At 46.6% G+C, this 21,008-nt stretch overlaps 1 protein-coding gene across 3 annotated transcripts in view; it reads left to right on the top strand.

Annotated features, from left to right (window-relative positions):
• The window catches only part of LOC144768144 (pleckstrin homology domain-containing family G member 6-like), a 191,000-nt gene that overhangs the window by 89,530 nt on the left and 80,462 nt on the right, over positions 1-21,008 (top strand). For all 3 annotated transcript variants that reach the window (XR_013598486.1, XM_078651579.1, XM_078651580.1), the window contains exon 3: positions 2,343-2,492. Coding sequence is in view for 2 of the 3 variants with exons in the window: in XM_078651579.1 (XP_078507705.1) it covers positions 2,343-2,492 (150 nt within the window). In the remaining variant the exon portion in view is untranslated. The remainder of the gene's footprint in view (positions 1-2,342; positions 2,493-21,008) is intronic.

The raw sequence follows: 21,008 nt of genomic DNA, 5'->3' as shown, positions 1-21,008 counted from the left end.
TTTTTAAGAAATATTTTTATTTCAATTTTATAAACCTTCTTTCCTTATTGTATAATTATCAACCATTGTTTATTAGAACGTTGTCTAAAGCTTTCAATAGAGATTATTAAAACAAAAACTTAAACCCTCATAAATGTCAATGGCACTCCGACATCACCCCCTGTGAGGTCATTGGAGAGAGCGGAAGGATACCTGATGTCATTACCCTACCCTTACAATTTGAAACAAATATAACTGCTTTTCATCCCATCACCAAAATATTTTCTCCAGCTGTGTTTATAATGAACCTGCAAATGTGCATTAGACTTTTGCTACCCAGGAAAATAATTTTAGGAGTTTTAATTTTTTTTTTACATGGAACTTTGAGGCAGGGGGAATGCAAGTCTTTTAAACCATGGTGAGGGGTCTTAAAGGGTCTTCTCTTGGCTACCAAGAGTACCAGCGGAGCTGTCTAAGAATCCGAGGTAAAGCAAGTCTGATCAGACCCACAAGAGGGCAGGGAGCAGATTTTGCGGTCCATTTCAGAATAAAGGTGGACCTATTAATGGTTGCTGGTCAGTTTTCCAAGAACTTGTGCAAGATCAGATGAGGTATCAAACAGCTGAAAAAGAGAAAGGTGTAATGGCTGCACATACACATAAAACAATAGCATGAGCACAGCAACAAAGGATGTAAAAGGTAACAGAGGATTGAAGCTATTTTTGGGACTTTTGTTACTCCAAGAAGAACCAAAACCAGTGGAGAAAAACAGAAGAGAGCTTGACCACATCAGCCCACCTGTTTACCAGAATTTGGTGATCTAACATATATTGAATGTGGCCGAGAGATCCAACAAACTCAACTTTTCTGGTTCATTACTGTCCGAAGCTAGAAGAACCTCTCACCTTATACCTAATAACTTGAGCACCGTCCCCAGATTGGGGTGAAATGCTCATTGAAGGTCACGCAAGGCAACACACACTTTCTACATGAATCTTGTATAGAATTGTGATGTAAATGTAACATAAAATGGGCTCTAACCTAGTGACTGTGGGGAAGAGATACCCGTTCTAATCCCAACTTACTGGCTTTTTCCCTTCGTACGATCCTTAAAAAAAAGTTATAGTTCCTTTATTGCCATCTTGCATTGAGAAACCATTTATGTATGTCAGTGGCATTAGTGAGAAGGTGAGTTTGGGTGGCCTCTATTGTAAGGAATTGTATGAATGAGTTTGTTTGGGTGGCCTGCTTGGCATTGTTTGGTGAATGGGTAAGGTGTTTGTAGAAGGTGTTCTGGTCGTTCCAAAATACACTGTCCAAATTGAAGAACGAGAGGGTCATTTCTTGAAAATAAGGTTGACCAGTGGTCATTTGCAAGGGCGGAGTAAAGTGCATTTGGCAGCAAGTTGTTTGTTCTCGAGGTAGTGTCCCCCAAGTGAATTCACACATGAGCCTTATGTAGGGTCACTCCTAAGCCTGACTCCTCTCACTCATGAACTCAATGGATAAAGTCCTGTAATGCAAAAGTCCTCTTAGATGAAGTGAGTGGAGGTGTAGGTCATGGTTGGGGTGATTGTACTTGAAGTGAGTCAGCCCAGCTCTGTTCTTTCTCGACTTTGCTCTAGCTCTGCACGTGATGCCCAATCACTGGTGAACTGGCCAACCAGCGGTACATCACAGGATACTTGCTGGGCTGATGGAAGCAGGACTGCTTTCAGCGGCTGCCTCTGGTTCATGGATGTTGTAGTTAAACCAACATCTTGTACCTACAAGTGAACCCACCATGTGTTCAGTTTGGTGTCAGTCAAAGACCAGATTTGTGCAGTTTTAGGAATTGGTGCTTTGAAGCTTGGGAGGGTGTAATTGAGGGAAAAATGCCACTGTACTGAGAGTGGAGTTCATCATCAGGTCACTGATGTGACTTTCTTAATCTTCTTCCTACAAGTAATATTGTATGCTTTACTCAATATCTATACTTTGGTATTACTGGGTTTTCTGGTTATTAAATGAAACCCTTTGCTCTTCCTTGAAGCCTAAGTATTTAACTCTGCTTTAAGCAAGACCTCTTGCATTGGTCATGGCAACTTGGTAACTCTCTATAGTGCTGTGAAGCCCTAAGAACTCTGTGAAATCTGTCAGTGGTGTCCAACACGTGACCGGATGGACTGTGTCGTTCACTGGTCCCCTCTTGACAATTACATCTTATCTTTGCTACATGATGCATGTCTGAAAGGCCTACTACTCTTAACTCTCTCCTCTGCACATAGCTAACTCACAGACTTGACTGATTTGTATTGTCTGCAAGGCTCCTACCCAGTGACTGTTGTGGGGCTTACTAATGCTGCTTCTTTCTTTAAATTTAGGGGCCTCAGAAGCGAAGGAAGAGGTTGCCAGACTATGTGACGTTTTCCCGGGCAACCACCAAGAACCTAACCGTGACACCCGTGTCAATCAATGATGTGGAGCTCGAGAGGAAAAAGGACTCACTGGAGCGCAAAGTCAATAACAGCAAGGTAGGGTTTGACCTTACTCCTACAACCCAACCTATCAGGGTCTTGCACTAGAGACACCTCTTACTACCTCTTGGTGGTATTGTTGACAGATAACCAGTAGCAGCATCACTAACCACACATCAGTGAGATGAAAGAACTTATTAGAGGTCCCACTTCAGCTCCCTAAACCCAAAAGATCCCCGTGAAGCACTGGAAAGCTCGCATGTCACTGCATCAATAGGCTATGGGGTTTTTCTGAGCCCAGAGGTTTTACTTTGATTCTCAGGATCTTCTAAATATGAAAGCAACCAGTTATTATGGTAGTATTGATGACCCTGAGATTTAATATCTCAGTCTTTCTGGGTGTAGGAAGCAAGAGCTCTCTTTCAAATACTGCGCATTTGGTATCACTGGTGAGGTAAGCTAAGCGAGGAAACCTGCAACAAAGAAGCGCATTATTGACTTAAAAATATTTATATCTAGCAAACACAGCCCTTACAAAATGATGGGTAAGATGAAAATAATATCTAATTATACAAGGAAATATCCTGATTGACTGAGTCCCAGATTTGTATGAAATGTGCTGAGGTCCTGAAGGACTTTAAAGGTGCTCTCAATTGAGTGGTGTTAAGGAGTGAAACTGAAAAGTAGGCAAATTATTGGAACACCCAATAGCTTCTTGAAACTGGCTGCAAATTTAAAGAATGCAATGGTGTGAACTATAATTCAAAATGCTCTGTTTGAAAGTTAGATGGAGGTAGTGACAGCATCACCTAGGTTTGATGTTCTTATAGAGAAGCAACAGCCTACTCTTCACCCGCAAAGGGGATCTTGCACCTCTAGTGGTGTATTCTCTGGCAAACCTGCCTACACCCCTCAGAGACATCCTCATGGGCCAGGCAGTGAGGATCATATCAGTAATGGAGCTACCTAGTGATATCACTGATTAGATATCTATGTGGCCTCATTCCCCACCAATTGAACATTTTAGTGTCATGCCACCGAAGACAGTCCAAACATCTTGACAACATTAATACGATTACCATTGGTAAGTTAGCTCGGCAAGTTGCTGCTAAGATCTCTGTGCCACCTAGATGACAAGTTTCAACCAGAAAGTGTTGTATCAATTTTTTCATTCATACAAAATTATCTCTCGGGCAGATATATTTGTAACACATCTTACATCCACAATTGTCATTTTGTGTGCGCGTTAGCCACATTCTCATATCTGCTCAGAAGCATGCTGAGTTTACTGCCACCCAAACATCTTTTAGAACCTGGTCGGTATTGAAAAGAGGAATAATCTTTGAATACTGTCCTTCTACTCCCTAATGAGTCCTAGGCCCTGATTACCAGAATTCCACAAATTGTTCACCCCTGTACAGTGGTTGCTAAGGTTGGGTTTGGTTTGTCTATTTGATTGCGCTATCTGTGAACCTTTTCTAATTTATGCATGTAGGAATTTTGAATGATGCACAAATAGCATATGCAATTCCACTTTCAGAGGCTTGCAAACCCCCATGCTTGTTATTTGCCTGGCTGATTTGCTCAATGCCCATTGCAAGAAGAACGTCAATGAGGAAACTGTTCCAAGATGATAGTCTTTCAAGGGGACACACATGACATTGTACTGCTATTAAAGTTCTTAGATAACTAGATTGTTTTATGATGTTTTGTCTGGCAGCAGCACAGATGAGAGCATCAGTAATTACCCTAGGCGGATGTTTAGGTCTGGCTTGACATTGCAAAATGATAGTGGAGTGGTGTGGCTCACTGGTTAGAGGCGGCAGACCCGGAAGCAGAGGACGGCCCGGGACCAGGGTTCAATTCCCGACGCGGCAGGGTCGTGGACCAGGGTCAGCGGACTCGATAATTCTCGCTTCGGTGCCTACTCTAACCAGGGATCACACTCGGCAACTCTGGGCATTAGCTTGCCTCATCTCCACAACGGCCCCCCCACATACACTGGGGATGCCTGGTTTCACCTTGGAGATACCCAGCAGGGATCATCTCACAGGGAAAGCCAGGACGGGTTCCCTAGTGGTCTACAGCGCTGGGACGCCCCATTGCTGGGGTAGCCATGCGCTTTACAAGACAACATAACATAGTGAGCTTAGTGTTGCCGAGTCTGATGCTGCATGGATGCCTAGAGAGATTATGGTATGTGATAGAGGAATTTTGTATGTTGAGATGTTTGATAGAGTATCTTGACTAGCTATCCAGAAGGGGTTAATGTTTTTGCAGTAAAACATCAGATGTTCTAGATTATCTGTGGTGTGTTGGCAATGCCAACAAGCAGCTGAAGATAAAAGAGCAAGCTTATTTAACCGTTCTGGAGTCCACAATGTTGTCCAACGTTTGCACTGTAAGATGAGAGGTGAGACTGTATGCAATAGCATAGATTTCCAGATATTTAACCGTTGTGATGGTGGTATGGGGTCAATGTTCTATTCAGTACAAGACACTTCCCATGTTTTCTGGATCTCGTCTGTTAAAGCTGGAGAGTTTTTTTTAAAAGTATTGTATAGATTATAGAGACTTTATAATTTTTGGATTTTAAGTTCTGAAGGAAATTGAGACACTTTAAAAGATAGTAAGTTATAAAAATAAATTGGTTGGTGAACGCATTTTGATTTTAGTGTGGCAAAAGTAGCGAGTCTTCTGAGAAAATAATGTCCTTAACATATAGTAATCCAAGAGAGGCTTATTTTTTCCAAAAAGGGGGATTAGGATCAATTTTTATGGTTGGATTGAACCATAGGGAAGCTAGCTCTGAACCTTTGATTCTATGAGGGAAGCATGTATCTAGTTTTTGATAGAGGAGACAGAGTCTTTAATGGTTTGTTAAGAATGAGGTACCTTGATATGTTTTGTTAGGATACTTCTAGGCGAGACAGTGGAAGTTAGATCCATCGCTATGTACTTTCAAGTAGAGTGATGAGGAACAAATGGATGCAACCATCAGATGGTTGCTCTAACTATGAAGGCGGTTTGATAGAATATGGGATTAGGGAGCTTAATACAGCTCTCTTTGTTTTATTGCTATTTACAGAGGGAAATTATTGCCTTTTTTAGCTTTCCAAATAAAAGCTTATATTTGAGCATTGAGAGATGTAAAGAAAGAGTTGGAGAAGTGCAGTGGCAGCATAATGAGATCTGTTATTTGAGAGGCAACTAACATGTTAACTGTTTCAGCCTTACCCTACCATGTAATGAACTTCAGAGACCACTCCTCAGTTAACTTTTTGATCTTTGCAAGGAGGGAGGTTTCTGTGTGAATTTTAGTTTCTGAGATACTGTGCCATGTTTTTAAGTTTGTTAGATTGCCGTTTAAGGTTTGAAGTTGAGTCCATAAATGGAGGACACAAGTTATTGAGAGGGAAGATTTAGGTTTTCTCCATATTTAAGGAATAGCCTGAGACCTTGGCATAATCTGTGATCACATTAAGAATGTCGGGGATGACGCTTTCTGTCTCATAGGGAAAAATTAGGACGCAGTCTGCATATGCAGCAAATTTCTAAGTTACGTTTTTGAAAGTAATACCATGGAGTTTTGTGTTATTACGAATAGTTTGTAGCAGGGTTCGATTGTTAGAAGGAACAATAACAATAAAGGGTATAAGTGGCACCTTTTCCTCATACCTTGAGCTAGATTAAAAGCATCGGAAATATGTCCATTAAGTTTAATGAGGACCATTGGGTTACTGTATATTGCCATGGTCAAGCAGATAAATCTTGATTCTAGATTGAAATTTTCCAAAGTGGCTTGTAGGAAGTGCCAAGAAACCTTGTTGAATGCTTTTTCTGTCTGTGTCCAGAGCCATAGCCATGGCTGGAGAGGAGAGTAATTTTGCTTTCACAAATAAATGGGGGAAAACCCTAATATTATCAGCTGCTATGCGACCTTTTACAAAACCTGTGTGATATGGATGTACGAGTTAAGGAAGGACTTTCTCAAGTCAGAGTGCTAAAATTATATCGAGGAGGTCTTTCTCCAAAGTTATGGTTAAGAGGGTAAGAATATGCAGTGCCAATATTTGCTGGTAGCCATGGTAAAAAGAAGCAGGAAAACCGTCTGGACCCAGGGCTTTGTTTGGTTTTAGGGATTTGATAGCTAAGCAATTTTTTTCTGTGTAATAGGGTTATTGAGGTGAGACATTGCCTCATTTGGGATTGTGAGGGAGTCTGACAGGATCTAGAAAGGATTTACTGGTGGCTGCACAATCATTACCACCTGTCTTCGTGGGATTATATAATTGTGACAAGAAGTTATGAAATGTATCCACAGTCTTTGCAGGATCATTGTTTAGGCACCCTACATGATCTTTAATGGCTGAAATGATGATGGAATTTTTTTAGCATTCTTGAGGGTGAGAGCCAGTAATCTCCGAGCTTTACTGCGCTCTAGAAGGTTTTTGGATTTTTAGTTTGGTTGACCATACATATGCCCTTTAACTGTTTTGTTGTTTTTGTATTTAATATGGTTTGATTTTGGAGGTGTTGTTAGATTTAAGGTCTTTGGTCCTGTCTTTTTCTAAAAATCTAGATTGGTTTCTCCAGACCATTTAGTTAAGTGTTTAACTGCTTGTTTTTATTTGCCATTGCACCTAGCATCACGCCCGTAATGGTAGCTTTCATAGCATCCCGTTTAGTGCACTCCTTAACCTCCGAGGCAATGTTATCCTTAACATAAATTGGTTAATGCTTGTGCCACTAAATTAATGAATCAGAAAAGGGGGTGGTGATGAACAGAGTGCCTGAATTAAGCAGACCACTCTTACCCAGTCCAAAGATCAGGGCTTGATCCATCACCGTTTTTTAGCTCACTGCACCATCCCAGCTCAGAACTTGGCTATATGCAAATTAGTCTGTTCCTGTCCCAGTACATGATGGGAACAGGGCAAACCAAACTACAAAGCCAATTCTTATACTGGGAAGGAAACAAGCTTCCGGGGACCGGTTTCTGCCATTTCAGGCGTCGTCGGCCCGGCTTGCTTGAATCCTGATGGTGCAATGAGCAAGGGACTCACATCTGAGTATACCCTTCCACGCTTATGGTGGACAAAATGATTCAGAAAAGGGGTTGGTGATGAACAGAGTGCCTGAATTAAGCAGACCACTCTTACCCAGTCCAAAGATCAGGGCTTGATCCATCACCGTTTTTTAGCTCACTGCAGGGTGGTGTGGAGTGGAAAAACGATGGATTTGGGCCCAGATCTTTGGACTGGGGTGAATGTGTGACATTGATCCACATTCTGTCCATCACTGTTGTGTTTGCAATTACCGCACTAAATTAATGAAGGCAGAAGCCTCAAGAACCTCCTCATTCATTCTCCAGGATCTAGTTTTAGGAGGAGAATCAGATAAGTCTAGGGTAACAGTGATGCAAACATGGTCCGTTACAATAATAGGCTAAATGGTGGGATTAGATACTGATTGAATCAGGGTTGCTAATAAAAAAATAATAAATTCTGGATAAGGATTTATGGCTATGAGGATATTAGGCGCCCTCTAGAACATGAAGGCACCAAAAGTTCATTATCCTTGGTAAGTTTCTGTACCAGAGCATGTGAGTGATTGGGCCTGTATGTCTATTGTGATAATCTGTCCAGGTTGGTGTCTTAGGGTAGGTTAGGTCTCCTGCTAAGAAAAGATTGTTGTTGGTCAGATTTCAAGAAGCCTCTGGTTGAGAGATTACCAGAATCTCGGGTCGTCCATCGTTTGGGCATGAATATTTGCTATGTAAAGGGAGGAGTTGTTTTTTGTAATTTTGGAGATAAGCTATCTGTCTTAGTCATCATGGGCAATAGTATCAAAATCAAGGTGAATATCCCATTTGTCTTTTTGCAAGTGGGGGAGCAAGTGTAGTCAGATGTTCAAATATGTTGCATTCTGCCACCTTCCATCAGCCTGGCTTTTGCGTCTTGGAGTCGTAGGATATCACTTTTTAATTTGCTGTAAGAGTGTAAAATCTATTTCCATTTGATAGTATGGTTTAATCCCTTGGTGTTAAGGGAGACCATCTTCATTTCTTAAATCTGGGCTAGAATGAACAATTAGTCTGGGGTAGGAGGGAGACTCCAAAGAGAGAGAGGGGAATGGAAGGACCAGAAGGAAAAAGAGGAGGACAAGCCTAGTAGCATATGCATATTGCATTAAAGGATTACATGAGATCTTCAACAACGTAGACCTGAGCTTCGGTATAGATATACAATACCTCAATATTGACAAAATGCACACCACTCCCCACCCCCAGACAGCCAACCCCTGAAGCAAAACAAGGAACCATGTGGGCCTGGGAGCAGAGAATAACAGCCATACATTGGGTCCAGACCCGAGCAGGATTATGAAATGACTGTGAATACCTATAATCTGATAAAATAACATTTCTAAATTAGACATAGATGGTCAACTGTAGAAGAATAGGCATAGATAAATTACATTAAACATGGCTTAAACATATTTTAACCATAGATTAACCTATAGTGTGATATGATAGCATTTTTAATTAAACCATACATGATTACCCACAAAATTATTGACCATAGAGGAGTGTTGCAACCACCTATTATATGGTGAAATATTTTTTAATTGACCATAGAAGGATAACCACAGCTGATCAACCATAGATGTGTGCTTAAGCCAATCCAAAAAGAGGAACAAATAGCATTATGAAAGCTCTTATGGGAGCGAATCTATGAATAAGATCATATATCAGCTGAGACAACCTATAACAGCTGAACCACAAGGCCATATCTTAAGAACAACTTACAACACAAGGGAGAGTTGTTCTTTGCAAAAATGAATCCTGGTGACAATCCGATCAGCAATACATTGGGCGTTGCATGGGTGGCAATGTAAAGTACAACACAGAGATTTTCGTATCGGACAGCCGCAGCTGCTGCAGGTAAGGGTGGTGGGGCTGGCTGGGGGGGAATTTCGAGAGACCACCATGAGGGAAAATTATGTATTTATTTAATTTTCCCTAGTAGTCGTCTCCTGAAATCTTCCCCCCCCCCCCCCCCCCCAAGCCGGCCACACCGCTCTTACCTGCAGCGGCCATGGCTGGTATCAGAGGAGTGGCATTACAGAGTAGCGATGGATATCCTATAATTTAAACCAATATTCAATGTGACATTTGACTTTCAATTATTTTGTGTATGAAAGTTTCCATATCTTTTGGTTTATCGAAGATACGTGGGGAATCTTCAAAGATGATCTTCAATTTTGCTGAACCAATAAAGGACAAAGATATGTTGAGGGAATGGAGATCTTAGCGAAGAGCTAGGATTTTTTTTCTTTGCTCCACTATAGGCCTTGCATAGTCTTGTGTGATACCAATTTTGTGATCATCCAGCTGAGAGTTTTGATTTTCTTTGTACGGTAAAGCATCATTTTAGTATGCTGGTACCTTAGAGGTCTGAAGATGAGGGCCCTTGGTTTGTTTAGGGAGATATTGGTGACCTGTGTTGGGATCCTGTGGGCCTATTCAATCTAAAAAGTATGGCCAAAAGTAAGTTCAAGGACCTGACGCATCCCCGCTTCAAGGAAGAAGATGCAAGATTTGCCTGTGTCGTCTTTTTTCTGATAAACCGAATATTCAGGGGTTGCCTCTCCTGTTTCTATCTTCCAAGGCTGATAATTCTTTTTCTAGAGAGATTAATTTCTGCGACATTAATTCCAAAGATTTTGTAATAGAGATCTGCTTATCTTCAACTGATGCAAGATTCTGTTTCGTCCAGCCTGATAGTCCTTGCACATACATCTTGTCTGAAACCACCCATTTCCGATTGAAGGAGTTCAGTATTTGCTTTTAGATGATGGAGAACATTGAGTTTCGATAGTATAATGTCCATTCTGTTAAAAAAGTCCTGTTTCACTCTTACTGGGGAATTTGGTGACTGTGGATCTTGTTTAGTTCCTTTTTAGGTCTCGCACCTGCGAACCGGATCGCGAAAGCGATCCGTCGCTGCGAGACTTATTGTGATCATTTCAGTTTTCAAGGGCTCAAGGGGAACAGACAAGAGATGTGAACGCGCAGATCTTCGACTTGGATTAGGTCGCGCGCGCGCCAACTGTGAAGAGCATGTCAGTTTCAGTTTTACACGAGCAGTTCTACATTTTGTTACTTTGTTGCAGGCTGGTTTGTGAAGAACATGTCAGTTTCAGTTTCCCCTTGCCGACTGTGTGCAAACAGCTTCTGCATACAATTTTTTTTAATGGTTTTTTTTAATATAATGTGCGTGTTTTAATACAAGTGTGTTGAAAAGTGGGTGTTTTCAATAATTAGTCCGTAAAAAAGTGTTTGTGTTTAACTACAATAATAATGTGTGTGTTTTCAATACAATGAGCATGTTAGGAACTGTTTGTGCTGTACAGTGGAGTGCTGCGTTGTAGAGTGCAGCGCTGTATAGTGGGGTGGTGTGTTGTAGAGTGGACTAGTGTGCTTTGTGGAGTAGTGCATTGTAGAGTGGAGCACTGCGCTGTAGAGTGGAGCGCTGCGCTGTAGAGTGGAGCGCTGCGCTGTAGAGTGGAGCGCTGTAGAGTGGAGCGCTGCGCTGTAGAGTGAATCCGGCACTGTAGAGTGGATGCTGCGCTGTAGAGTGAATGCCGCGCTGTAGAGTGGAGCGCTGCGCTGTAGAGCAGAATGCTGCGTTGTGTAGTGTTGCGCTGTAGAGTGGAGTGCTGCGCTGTAGAGTGGAGTGTTGCGCTGTAGAGGGGAGTGTTGCGCTGGAGAGTGGCGCGCTGCGCTGTAGAGTGGCGCGCTGCACTGCAGACTGGACCGCTGCGCTGTAGAGTGAGTGCTGCTTTGTAGAGTGGAATGCTGCGCTGTACAGTGGTGTGCTAAATTGGGAAGGTCTGCGCTGTAAAGTGGAGTGTTGTGTTGTGCTGCGCTGTAGAGTGGAGTGTTGCGCTGTAGAGTGGAGTGTTGCGCTGTAGAGTGGAGTGTTGCGCTGTAGAGTGGAGTGTTGCGCTGTAGAGTGGAGTGTTGCGCTGTAGAGTGGAGTGTTGCGCTGTAGAGTGGCGTGTTGCGCTGTAGAGTGGCGTGCTGCGCTGTAGAGTGGCGTGCTGCGCTGTAGAGTGGAGCACTGCGCTGTGGAGTGGAGCGCTGTAGAGTGGAGCACTGCACTGTAGAATGGAGCGCTGCGCTGTGAAGTGGAGCGCTGCGCTGTAGAGTGGAGCACTGCGCTGTGGAGTGGAGCGCTGTAGAGTGGAGCACTGCACTGTAGAATGGAGCGCTGCGCTGTAGAGTGGAGCGCTGCGCTGTAGAGTGGAGCGCTGCGCTGTAGAGTGGAGCGCTGCGCTGTAGAGTGGAGCGCTGCGCTGTAGAGTGGAGCGCTGCGCTGTAGAGTGGAGCGCTGTACAGTGGAGCCCTGCACTGTAGAGTGGAGCGCTGCGCTGTAGAGTGAATGCTGCACTGTAGAGTGAATGCTGCACTGTAGAGTGGAGCGCTGCGCTGTACAGCAGAATGCTGCGTTGTCTAGTGTTGCGCTGTAGAGTGGAGCGCTGCGCTGTAGAGTGGAGCGCTGCGCTGTAGAGTGGAGCGTTGCGCTGTAGAGTGGAGCGCTGCTTTGTAGAGTGGAGTGCTGCGCTGTAGAGTGGAATGCTATACTGGGGAGTTCTGTGCTGTAGAGTGGAGTGCTGCGTTGTGTAGTGCTGCACTGTAGAGTGGAGCGCTGCGCTGTAGATTGGAGCGCTGCGCTATAGAGTGCTGCGCTGTAGAGTGGAGCGCTGCGCTGTAGAGTGGAGTGCTGCGCTGTAGAGTGGAGCGCTGCGCTGTAGAGTGGAGCGCTGCGCTGTAGAGTGGAGCGCTGCGCTGTAGAGTGGAGTGTTATACTGGGAAGTTCTGTGCTGTAGAGTGGACTGCTGCGTTGTAGAGTGGAGTGTTGCGCTGTAGAGTGGAGTGTTGCGCTGTAGAGTGGAGCGCTGTGCTGTAGAGTAGAGCGCTGTAGAGTGGAGCGCAGCGCTGTAGAGTGGAGCGCTGCGCTGTAGAGTGAATGCTGCACTGTAGAGTGAATGCTGCGCTGTAGAGTGGAGCGCTGCGCTGTAGAGCAGAATGCTGCTTTGTGTAGTGTTGTGCTGTAGAGTGGAGCGCTGCGCTGTAGAGTGGAGCGCTGCGCTGTAGAGTGAAGCGCTGCGCTGTAGAGTGGAGCGTTGCGCTGTAGAGTGGAGCGTTGCGCTGTAGAGTGGAGCGTTGCGCTGTAGAGTGGAGCGTTGCGCTGTAGAGTGAGTGCTGCTCTGTAGAGTGGAATGCTGCGCTGTACAGTGGTGTGCTAAATTGGGAAGGTCTGCGCTGTAAAGTGGAGTGTTGTGTTGTGTAGTGCTGCGCTGTAGAGTGGAGCACTGCGCTGTGGCGCGCTGCGCTGTAGAGTGGCGCGCTGTGCTGCAGACTGGAACGCTGCGCTGTAGAGTGGAGTGTTGCGCTGTAGAGTGGAGTGTTGTGCTACGCTGTAGAGTGGAGTGTTGCGCTGTAGAGCGGCGTGCTGCGCTGTAGAGGAGCGCTGCGCTGTGGAGTGGAGCGCTATAGAGTGGAGCACTGCGCTGTAGAGTGGAGCGCTGCGCTGTAGAGTGGAGCGCTGCGCTGTAGAGTGGAGCGCTGCGCTGTAGAGTGGAGCGCTGCGCTGTAGAGTGGAGCGCTGCGCTGTAGAGTGGAGCGCTGCGCTGTAGAGTGGAGCGCTGCGCTGTAGAGTGAATACTGCACTGTAGAGTGAATGCTGCGCTGTAGAGTGGAGCGCTGCGCTGCGCTGTAAAGCAGAATGCTGCGTTGTCTAGTGTTGCGCTGTAGAGTGGAGCGCTGCGCTGTAGAGTGGAGCGCTGCGCTGTAGAGTGGAGCACTGCGCTGTAGAGTGGAGCGCTGCTTTGTAGAGTGGAGTGCTGCGCTGTAGAGTGGAATGCTATACTGGGGAGTTCTGTGCTGTAGAGTGGAGTGCTGCGTTGTGTAGTGCTGCACTGTAGAGTGGAGCGCTGCGCTGTAGAGTGGAGCGCTGCGCTGTAGAGTGGAGCGCTGCGCTGTAGAGTGGAGCGCTGCGCTGTAGAGTGGAGCGCTGCGCTGTAGAGTGGAGCGTTGCGCTGTAAAGTGGAGCGCTGCTTTGTAGAGTGGAGTGCTGCGCTGTAGAGTGGAATGCTATACTGGGGAGTTCTGTGCTGTAGAGTGGAGTGCTGCGTTGTGTAGTGCTGCACTGTAGAGTGGAGCGCTGCGCTGTAGAGTGGAGCGCTGCGCTGTAGAGTGAATGCTGCACTGTAGAGTGAATGCTGCGCTGTAGAGTGGAGCGCTGCGCTGTAAAGCAGAATGCTGCGTTGTGTAGTGTTGCGCTGTAGAATGGAGCGCTGCGCTGTAGAGTGGAGCGCTGCGCTGTAGAGTGGAGCGCTGCGCTGTAGAGTGGAGCGCTGCGCTGTAGAGTGGAGCGCTGCGCTGTAGAGTGGAGCGCTGCGCTATAGAGTGGAGCGCTGCGCTGTAGAGTGGAGCGCTGCGCTGTAGAGTGGAGCGTTGCGCTGTAGAGTGGAGTGCTGCTCTGTAGAGTGGAATGCTGCGCTGTACAGTGGTGGGCTAAATTGGGAAGGTCTGCGCTGTAAAGTGGAGTGTTGTGTAGTGCTGCGCTGTAGAGTGGAGCATGGCGCTGTGGCGCACTGCGCTGTAGAGTGGCGCGCTGTGCTGCAGACTGGAACGTTGCGCTGTAGAGTGGAGTGTTGCGCTGTAGAGTGGAGTGTTGCGCTGTAGAGTGGAGTGTTGTGTGTAAAGTGGAGTGTTGCGCTGTAGAGCGGCGTGCTGCGCTGTAGAGTGGAGCGCTGCGCTGTGGAGTGGAGCGCTGCGCTGTAGAGTGGAGCGCTGCGCTGTAGAGTGGAGCGCTGCGCTGTAGTGGAGCGCTGCGCTGTAGAGTGGAGCGCTGCGCTGTAGAGTGGAGCGCTGCGCTGTAGAGTGGAGTGCTGCGCTGTAGAGTGGAGCGCTGTAGAGTGGAGCGCTGCGCTGTAGAGTGAATGCTGCACTGTAGAGTGAATGCTGCACTGTAGAGTGGAGCGCTGCGCTGTACAGCAGAATGCTGCGTTGTCTAGTGTTGCGCTGTAGAGTGGAGCACTGCGCTGTAGAGTGGAGCGCTGCGCTGTAGAGTGAATGCTGCACTGTAGAGTGAATGCTGCGCTGTAGAGTGGAGCGCTGCACTGTAGAGCAGAATGCTGCTTTGTGTAGTGTTGTGCTGTAGAGTGGAGCGCTGCGCTGTAGAGTGGAGCGCTGCGCTGTAGAGTGAAGCGCTGCGCTGTAGAGTGGAGCGTTGCGCTGTAGAGTGGAGCGTTGCGCTGTAGAGTGGAGCGTTGCGCTGTAGAGTGGAGCGTTGCGCTGTAGAGTGGAGCGTTGCGCTGTAGAGTGGAGCGTTGCGCTGTAGAGTGGAGCGTTGCGCTGTAGAGTGAGTGCTGCTCTGTAGAGTGGAATGCTGCGCTGTACAGTGGTGTGCTAAATTGGGAAGGTCTGCGCTGTAAAGTGGAGTGTTGTGTTGTGTAGTGCTGCGCTGTAGAGTGGAGCACTGCGCTGTGGCGCGCTGCGCTGTAGAGTGGCGCGCTGTGCTGCAGACTGGAACGCTGCGCTGTAGAGTGGAGTGTTGCGCTGTAGAGTGGAGTGTTGTGCTACGCTGTAGAGTGGAGTGTTGCGCTGTAGAGCGGCGTGCTGCGCTGTAGAGGAGCGCTGCGCTGTGGAGTGGAGCGCTGTAGAGTGGAGCGCTGCGCTGTAGAGTGGAGCGCTGCGCTGTAGAGTGGAGCGCTGCGCTGTAGAGTGAATACTGCACTGTAGAGTGAATGCTGCGCTGTAGAGTGGAGCGCTGCGCTGCGCTGTAAAGCAGAATGCTGCGTTGTCTAGTGTTGCGCTGTAGAGTGGAGCGCTGCGCTGTAGAGTGGAGCGCTGCGCTGTAGAGTGGAGCGCTGCGCTGTAGAGTGGAGTGCTGCGCTGTAGAGTGGAATGCTATACTGGGGAGTTCTGTGCTGTAGAGTGGAGTGCTGCGTTGTGTAGTGCTGCACTGTAGAGTGGAGCGCTGCGCTGTAGAGTGGAGCGCTGCGCTGTAGAGTGGAGCGCTGCGCTGTAGAGTGGAGCGTTGCGCTGTAAAGTGGAGCGCTGCTTTGTAGAGTGGAGTGCTGCGCTGTAGAGTGGAATGCTATACTGGGGAGTTCTGTGCTGTAGAGTGGAGTGCTGCGTTGTGTAGTGCTGCACTGTAGAGTGGAGCGCTGCGCTGTAGAGTGGAGCGCTGCGCTGTAGAGTGAATGCTGCACTGTAGAGTGAATGCTGCGCTGTAGAGTGGAGCGCTGCGCTGTAAAGCAGAATGCTGCGTTGTGTAGTGTTGCGCTGTAGAATGGAGCGCTGCGCTGTAGAGTGGAGCGCTGCGCTGTAGAGTGGAGCGCTGCGCTGTAGAGTGGAGCGCTGCGCTGTAGAGTGGAGCGCTGCGCTGTAGAGTGGAGCGCTGCGCTGTAGAGTGGAGCGCTGCGCTGTAGAGTGGAGCGCTGCGCTGTAGAGTGGAGCGCTGCGCTATAGAGTGGAGCGCTGCGCTGTAGAGTGGAGCGCTGCGCTGTAGAGTGGAGCGTTGCGCTGTAGAGTGGAGTGCTGCTCTGTAGAGTGGAATGCTGCGCTGTACAGTGGTGGGCTAAATTGGGAAGGTCTGCGCTGTAAAGTGGAGTGTTGTGTAGTGCTGCGCTGTAGAGTGGAGCATGGCGCTGTGGCGCACTGCGCTGTAGAGTGGCGCGCTGTGCTGCAGACTGGAACGTTGCGCTGTAGAGTGGAGTGTTGCGCTGTAGAGTGGAGTGTTGCGCTGTAGAGTGGAGTGTTGCGCTGTAAAGTGGAGTGTTGCGCTGTAGAGCGGCGTGCTGCGCTGTAGAGTGGAGCGCTGCGCTGTGGAGTGGAGCGCTGCGCTGTAGAGTGGAGCGCTGCGCTGTAGAGTGGAGTGCTGCGCTGTAGAGTGGAGCGCTGTAGAGTGGAGCGCTGCGCTGTAGAGTGAATGCTGCACTGTAGAGTGGAGCGCTGCGCTGTACAGCAGAATGCTGCGTTGTCTAGTGTTGCGCTGTAGAGTGGAGCGCTGCGCTGTAGAGTGGAGCGCTGCGCTGTAGAGTGGAGCGCTACGCTGTAGAGTGGAGCGCTGCGCTGTAGAGTGGAGCGCTGCGCTGTAGAGTGGAGCGCTGCGCTGTAGAGTGGAGTGCTGCGCTGTAGAGTGGAGTGCTATACTGGGGAGTTCTGTGCTGTAAAGTGGAGTGCTGCGTTGTGTAGTGCTGCGTTGTAGCGTGGAGCGCTGCGCTGTAGAGTGGAGCGCTGCGCTATAGAGTGGAGCGCTGCGCTATAGAGTGGTGCGCTGCGCTGTAGAGTGGAGCGCTGCGCTGTAGAGTGGAGTGCTGCATTGTATAGTGCTGCGCTGTAGAGTGGAGTGCTGGGCTATGAAGTGCTACACTGTAGACTGGGTTCTGCGTTTTGTAATGCTGCACTGTAGAGTGGAGCGTTGCGCTGTAGAGTGAATGCTGCACTGTAGAGTGAATGCTGCGCTGTAGAGTGGAGCGCTGCGCTGTAGAGTGAATGCTGCACTGTAGAGTGAATGCTGCGCTGTAGAGTGGAGTGCTGCGCTGTACAGCAGAATGCTGCGTTGTGTAGTGTTGCGTTGTAGAGTGGAGCGCTGCGCTGTAGAGTGGTGCGCTGCTCTGTAGAGTGGAGTGCTATACTGGGAAATTCTGCGCTGTAGAGTGGACTGCTGCGTTGTAGAGTGGAGCGCTGCGCTGTGAAGTGGAGTGCTGTAGAGTGGAGCACTGTACTGTAGAGTGGAGCGCTGCGCTGTAAAGTGGAGCGCTGCGCTGTAAAGTGGAGCGCTGCGCTGTAGAGTGGAGCGCTGCGCTGTAGAGTGAATGCTGCACTGTAGAGTGAATGCAGCTCTGTAGAGTGGAGCGCTGCGCTGTAGAGCAGAATGCTGCGTTGTGTAGTGTTGCGCTGTAGAGTGGAGCGCTGCGCTGTAGAGTGGAGCACTGCGCTGTAGAGTGGAGCGTTGCGCTGTAGCACTCTGCACTCAGCAACAATCTGCACTTTGTGTTCAGTGGCAATTTGCACCTTGCATTCAGTAACAATCTGCTGTCTGCGCTTAACAACAATATGCACTGTGCATTTAACATTGTACACTTAATAGCGATCTGCACCCTGCACTCATTAACAATTTGCACTTTGCACTCAGAAACAATCTGCGCCCTGCACTTAGCAGCAAACTGCTCTCTGCACTTAACAATAGGCACTCTGCACTTAACAACAATGTGCATTTTGCATTCAATACCAGTCTGCAGTTTACACTACTATGTACTTTGCCCTTAACAATACATATCGCTCTATTACATACAACTCAACAGCAGACATCCACTACAACACATACCATCTATTACAGCATACACCATACTACAAGCTAATTCTTGAGACAATAAAAAAGCTTTCTAAAACAACAATACGTTTGTTAAGTAAGGCACATATAGCTTCAATGAAGGGCAAATGCTTAAACAATTGTAAGGCATACAGCTATTTACATCGAGATGGCACTTCCCTGTTGTTGCAAAATATGTTTTTGCTTAGACATTTAGTTTCGTTCTTAGCCGTGCTTACACATTTAGTTTCATTTTCAGTCATGCATGGACAGCTGGCTTCAATTTGGACACACGAAACTGTTTCAAACGACAACATTTGCCCATTTAGATGCTATATATTCGTAGAAACTTTCTTATAACATAAAAGCCATTTTAGCACAAACAAAGCGTTTTTAAACTGCGTACATGTAACTCAGACATTAATTTTTCTTTAAAAGGACTTAGAACATTAGGTGTGTTTTAAATAGCCTTTAAAAATAACTACAATTCTTCTGAACAAAAAATGTTAAGATATCATTCTCTTTATGTGTTGCAGTTTACGCTTTCACGGCTGCAAAATACATAAAGAAACACAAAATAAAAGCTCAAACAACTGAAAGGTATATTAGCAATTCCATCCTATTCATTAAGTGCTTTTGCAATCTCACTTAAACAAAATAACTTCACATTCTCATTATTATTCTGTATTGCAGTCTATGACCACGCAGTTTTTAAATCACAAACAGTCTTACAAACCAACTAATGCTCAAATTAATATGCCATATTGTTAGAAAAGTACAATTCATTTACACGTTATTAATACTTATTACGTATACACTGTTCTATAACTAATCTACATTGCACATTCCTTTACAGTGTGCGCGCATCTTACTACAGCATGCGCCCTCACAGCGTGCACCTCTAGACAGTGTGCACCACTTTATAGTGGAAATTTCCTACAATGCCCACCCCTCTACAATGCGCACCTTACTACAATACTTATTCCTCTACAGCGTACATCCTGTTACAGTGCGCAACATTATAGCACGCACCCCTTTGCAGTGTGCACCTCTCTACAGCTTAGGCGCTTCTACAGCATGCACTACTCTACAGCGCATGCCCTTCTACACTGCATGCCTTTTGAAGCGTATGGTGTTTTACAGCGTGTACTACTGTACAGTGCACAACGCCTGCAACACCTACTCCTCTACAGCAGGCACCTTACTACATTGCGCATCTCTCTACACCATACATCCCATTACAGCGCACATCCCGGTACAATGCACATTCCTGTACAGCGTGTAACACTATAGCGTGCATCACTGTACAGCGCGCAGCCCTTTACAGCACAGACGCCTCTACCACCACTGTAAAATGCACACTCCTGTACAGCATGACACACTTCAGCGCGCACCCCTCTATAGCACAGACGTCACTACAGGGCGCATTTCTTTGCAGCATGCACCCTTCTACAGGGTGCACTTGGGTACTGCATGCATCTTTATACTGCATGCGCCTCTATACTGCGTGCGCCCCTTTACAGTGTACATTGCTCTAAAGCACACGCCATTGTACAGTGCACACCACTCTACAACGCATAGTATTGTACATCGCACATTTTCTACAATGCACAGCATTCTACAATGGACACCACTCTAGAACGCACACCACTCTACAAAATGCGCACCTGTAGAATGCATAGCACTCGACAACGCACAGCACTCTACAATGCACACTTTAAAGCGCACATTGTTCTACGACGCACCTAATTGTACAATGAGCACTGCAACATACACTACTCTACAACACACACCTATTTACAGCGCACACCACTCTAGCACGCACACTAATCTACAGCACATATCACTTTACAATGCATACCAATCTAAAGCACATATTAATTTACAGCGCATATCGCTCTGCAACATGCAGTCCTCTACAACACATAGCCCTTTACAGCGCACAATGCTGTACAGTGCACATCCCTGTATAGTGCATAAACTTCTACAGCATATAGCCTTTTACAGCGCATACCATTGTACAATGCATGTTGTACTACAGTACACGTCATTTTACAGCGCACGCTCCTCTACAATGCATGCTCCTTTACAGCGCATGCCCCTTGACAGCGCATGCCTAATTACAGCACATGCCCGTTTACAAAACATGCCCTTCTACAGCACACATTGTTTTGCAGTGCATACTACTATACAGTACATACAATTCAATAGCACATACTGCTCTACAGTATGCAACACTACAGTGCAAAACATTCTACAGTGTGCAACATTTTACGCACATATCAATCTACAAAGCACTACTCTACAACGTACACCGCTCTACAGCACATTCTACTGTACAGCATACATCACTCTATAATACACATCACTCTATAACATACAGTACTTTACAGTACATATTACTGTACAATGCACCACAGCTCATGGTACAAAGAGCCAAAGGTTTGGGTGCCCATCAGGTATTGCAGCGCCGACCTGACAAGGGGAAGGCTCATATGATGAAGCATGACACCTAGCTTTGGGTGTGTAAGAGCCCTAGTTACGATAAGGGAATCCCCCCTCCCTTGTCCCTGCAAACACGAAGTGGTCCAGTTGGACTCACTATGCTTTGGCCCCTCTTGGTCCTCTACCAACCACACACAGAGGAACTTCTTACTCTCTTTGCTTACTAGTCATTTTGGGGCTTGTACATGGACGTCGTTAAACACGCCCCCCCAGTCCCTCCTTTTGTTGAATAAATTATTAAAGAGATATCCCTCAACAACATAGGTAGCTGCTTATTCAGTATACCCAAAGACATGCCGCGCACTGCTCCAAGCATACGTGCCCGTGTTTCTAAAACTAAAATGCTGTAAAATATGTGTGTGACGTGCAGCCTCACATACAGACAGTTGCACACTGTACTATCTATGTAATGTGCTTAGTGCAGCAATATAGAAATAAATAAGGAAGTCAGCCACACAGACTGAAAATTGTTCCCTTATTAGTTATATGTATCATGTGTTTGGGGTACGCAAGATTCAGAGCTAACAGTGCACTATTAATGCATTTTTTTTAACATAACTGTCCCTTCCATACCTGGTATGGGGTAGTAACGGCTATATATATATATATATATATATATATATATATATATATATATATATATATATATATATATATACACTTACAATTAAAAGCA

Source organism: Lissotriton helveticus, chromosome 7 (genome assembly GCF_964261635.1).
Source record: "Lissotriton helveticus chromosome 7, aLisHel1.1, whole genome shotgun sequence".
Classification (NCBI taxonomy): Eukaryota; Metazoa; Chordata; class Amphibia; order Caudata; family Salamandridae; genus Lissotriton; species Lissotriton helveticus.
This window is presented reverse-complemented; position numbering and strand designations above follow the sequence as displayed.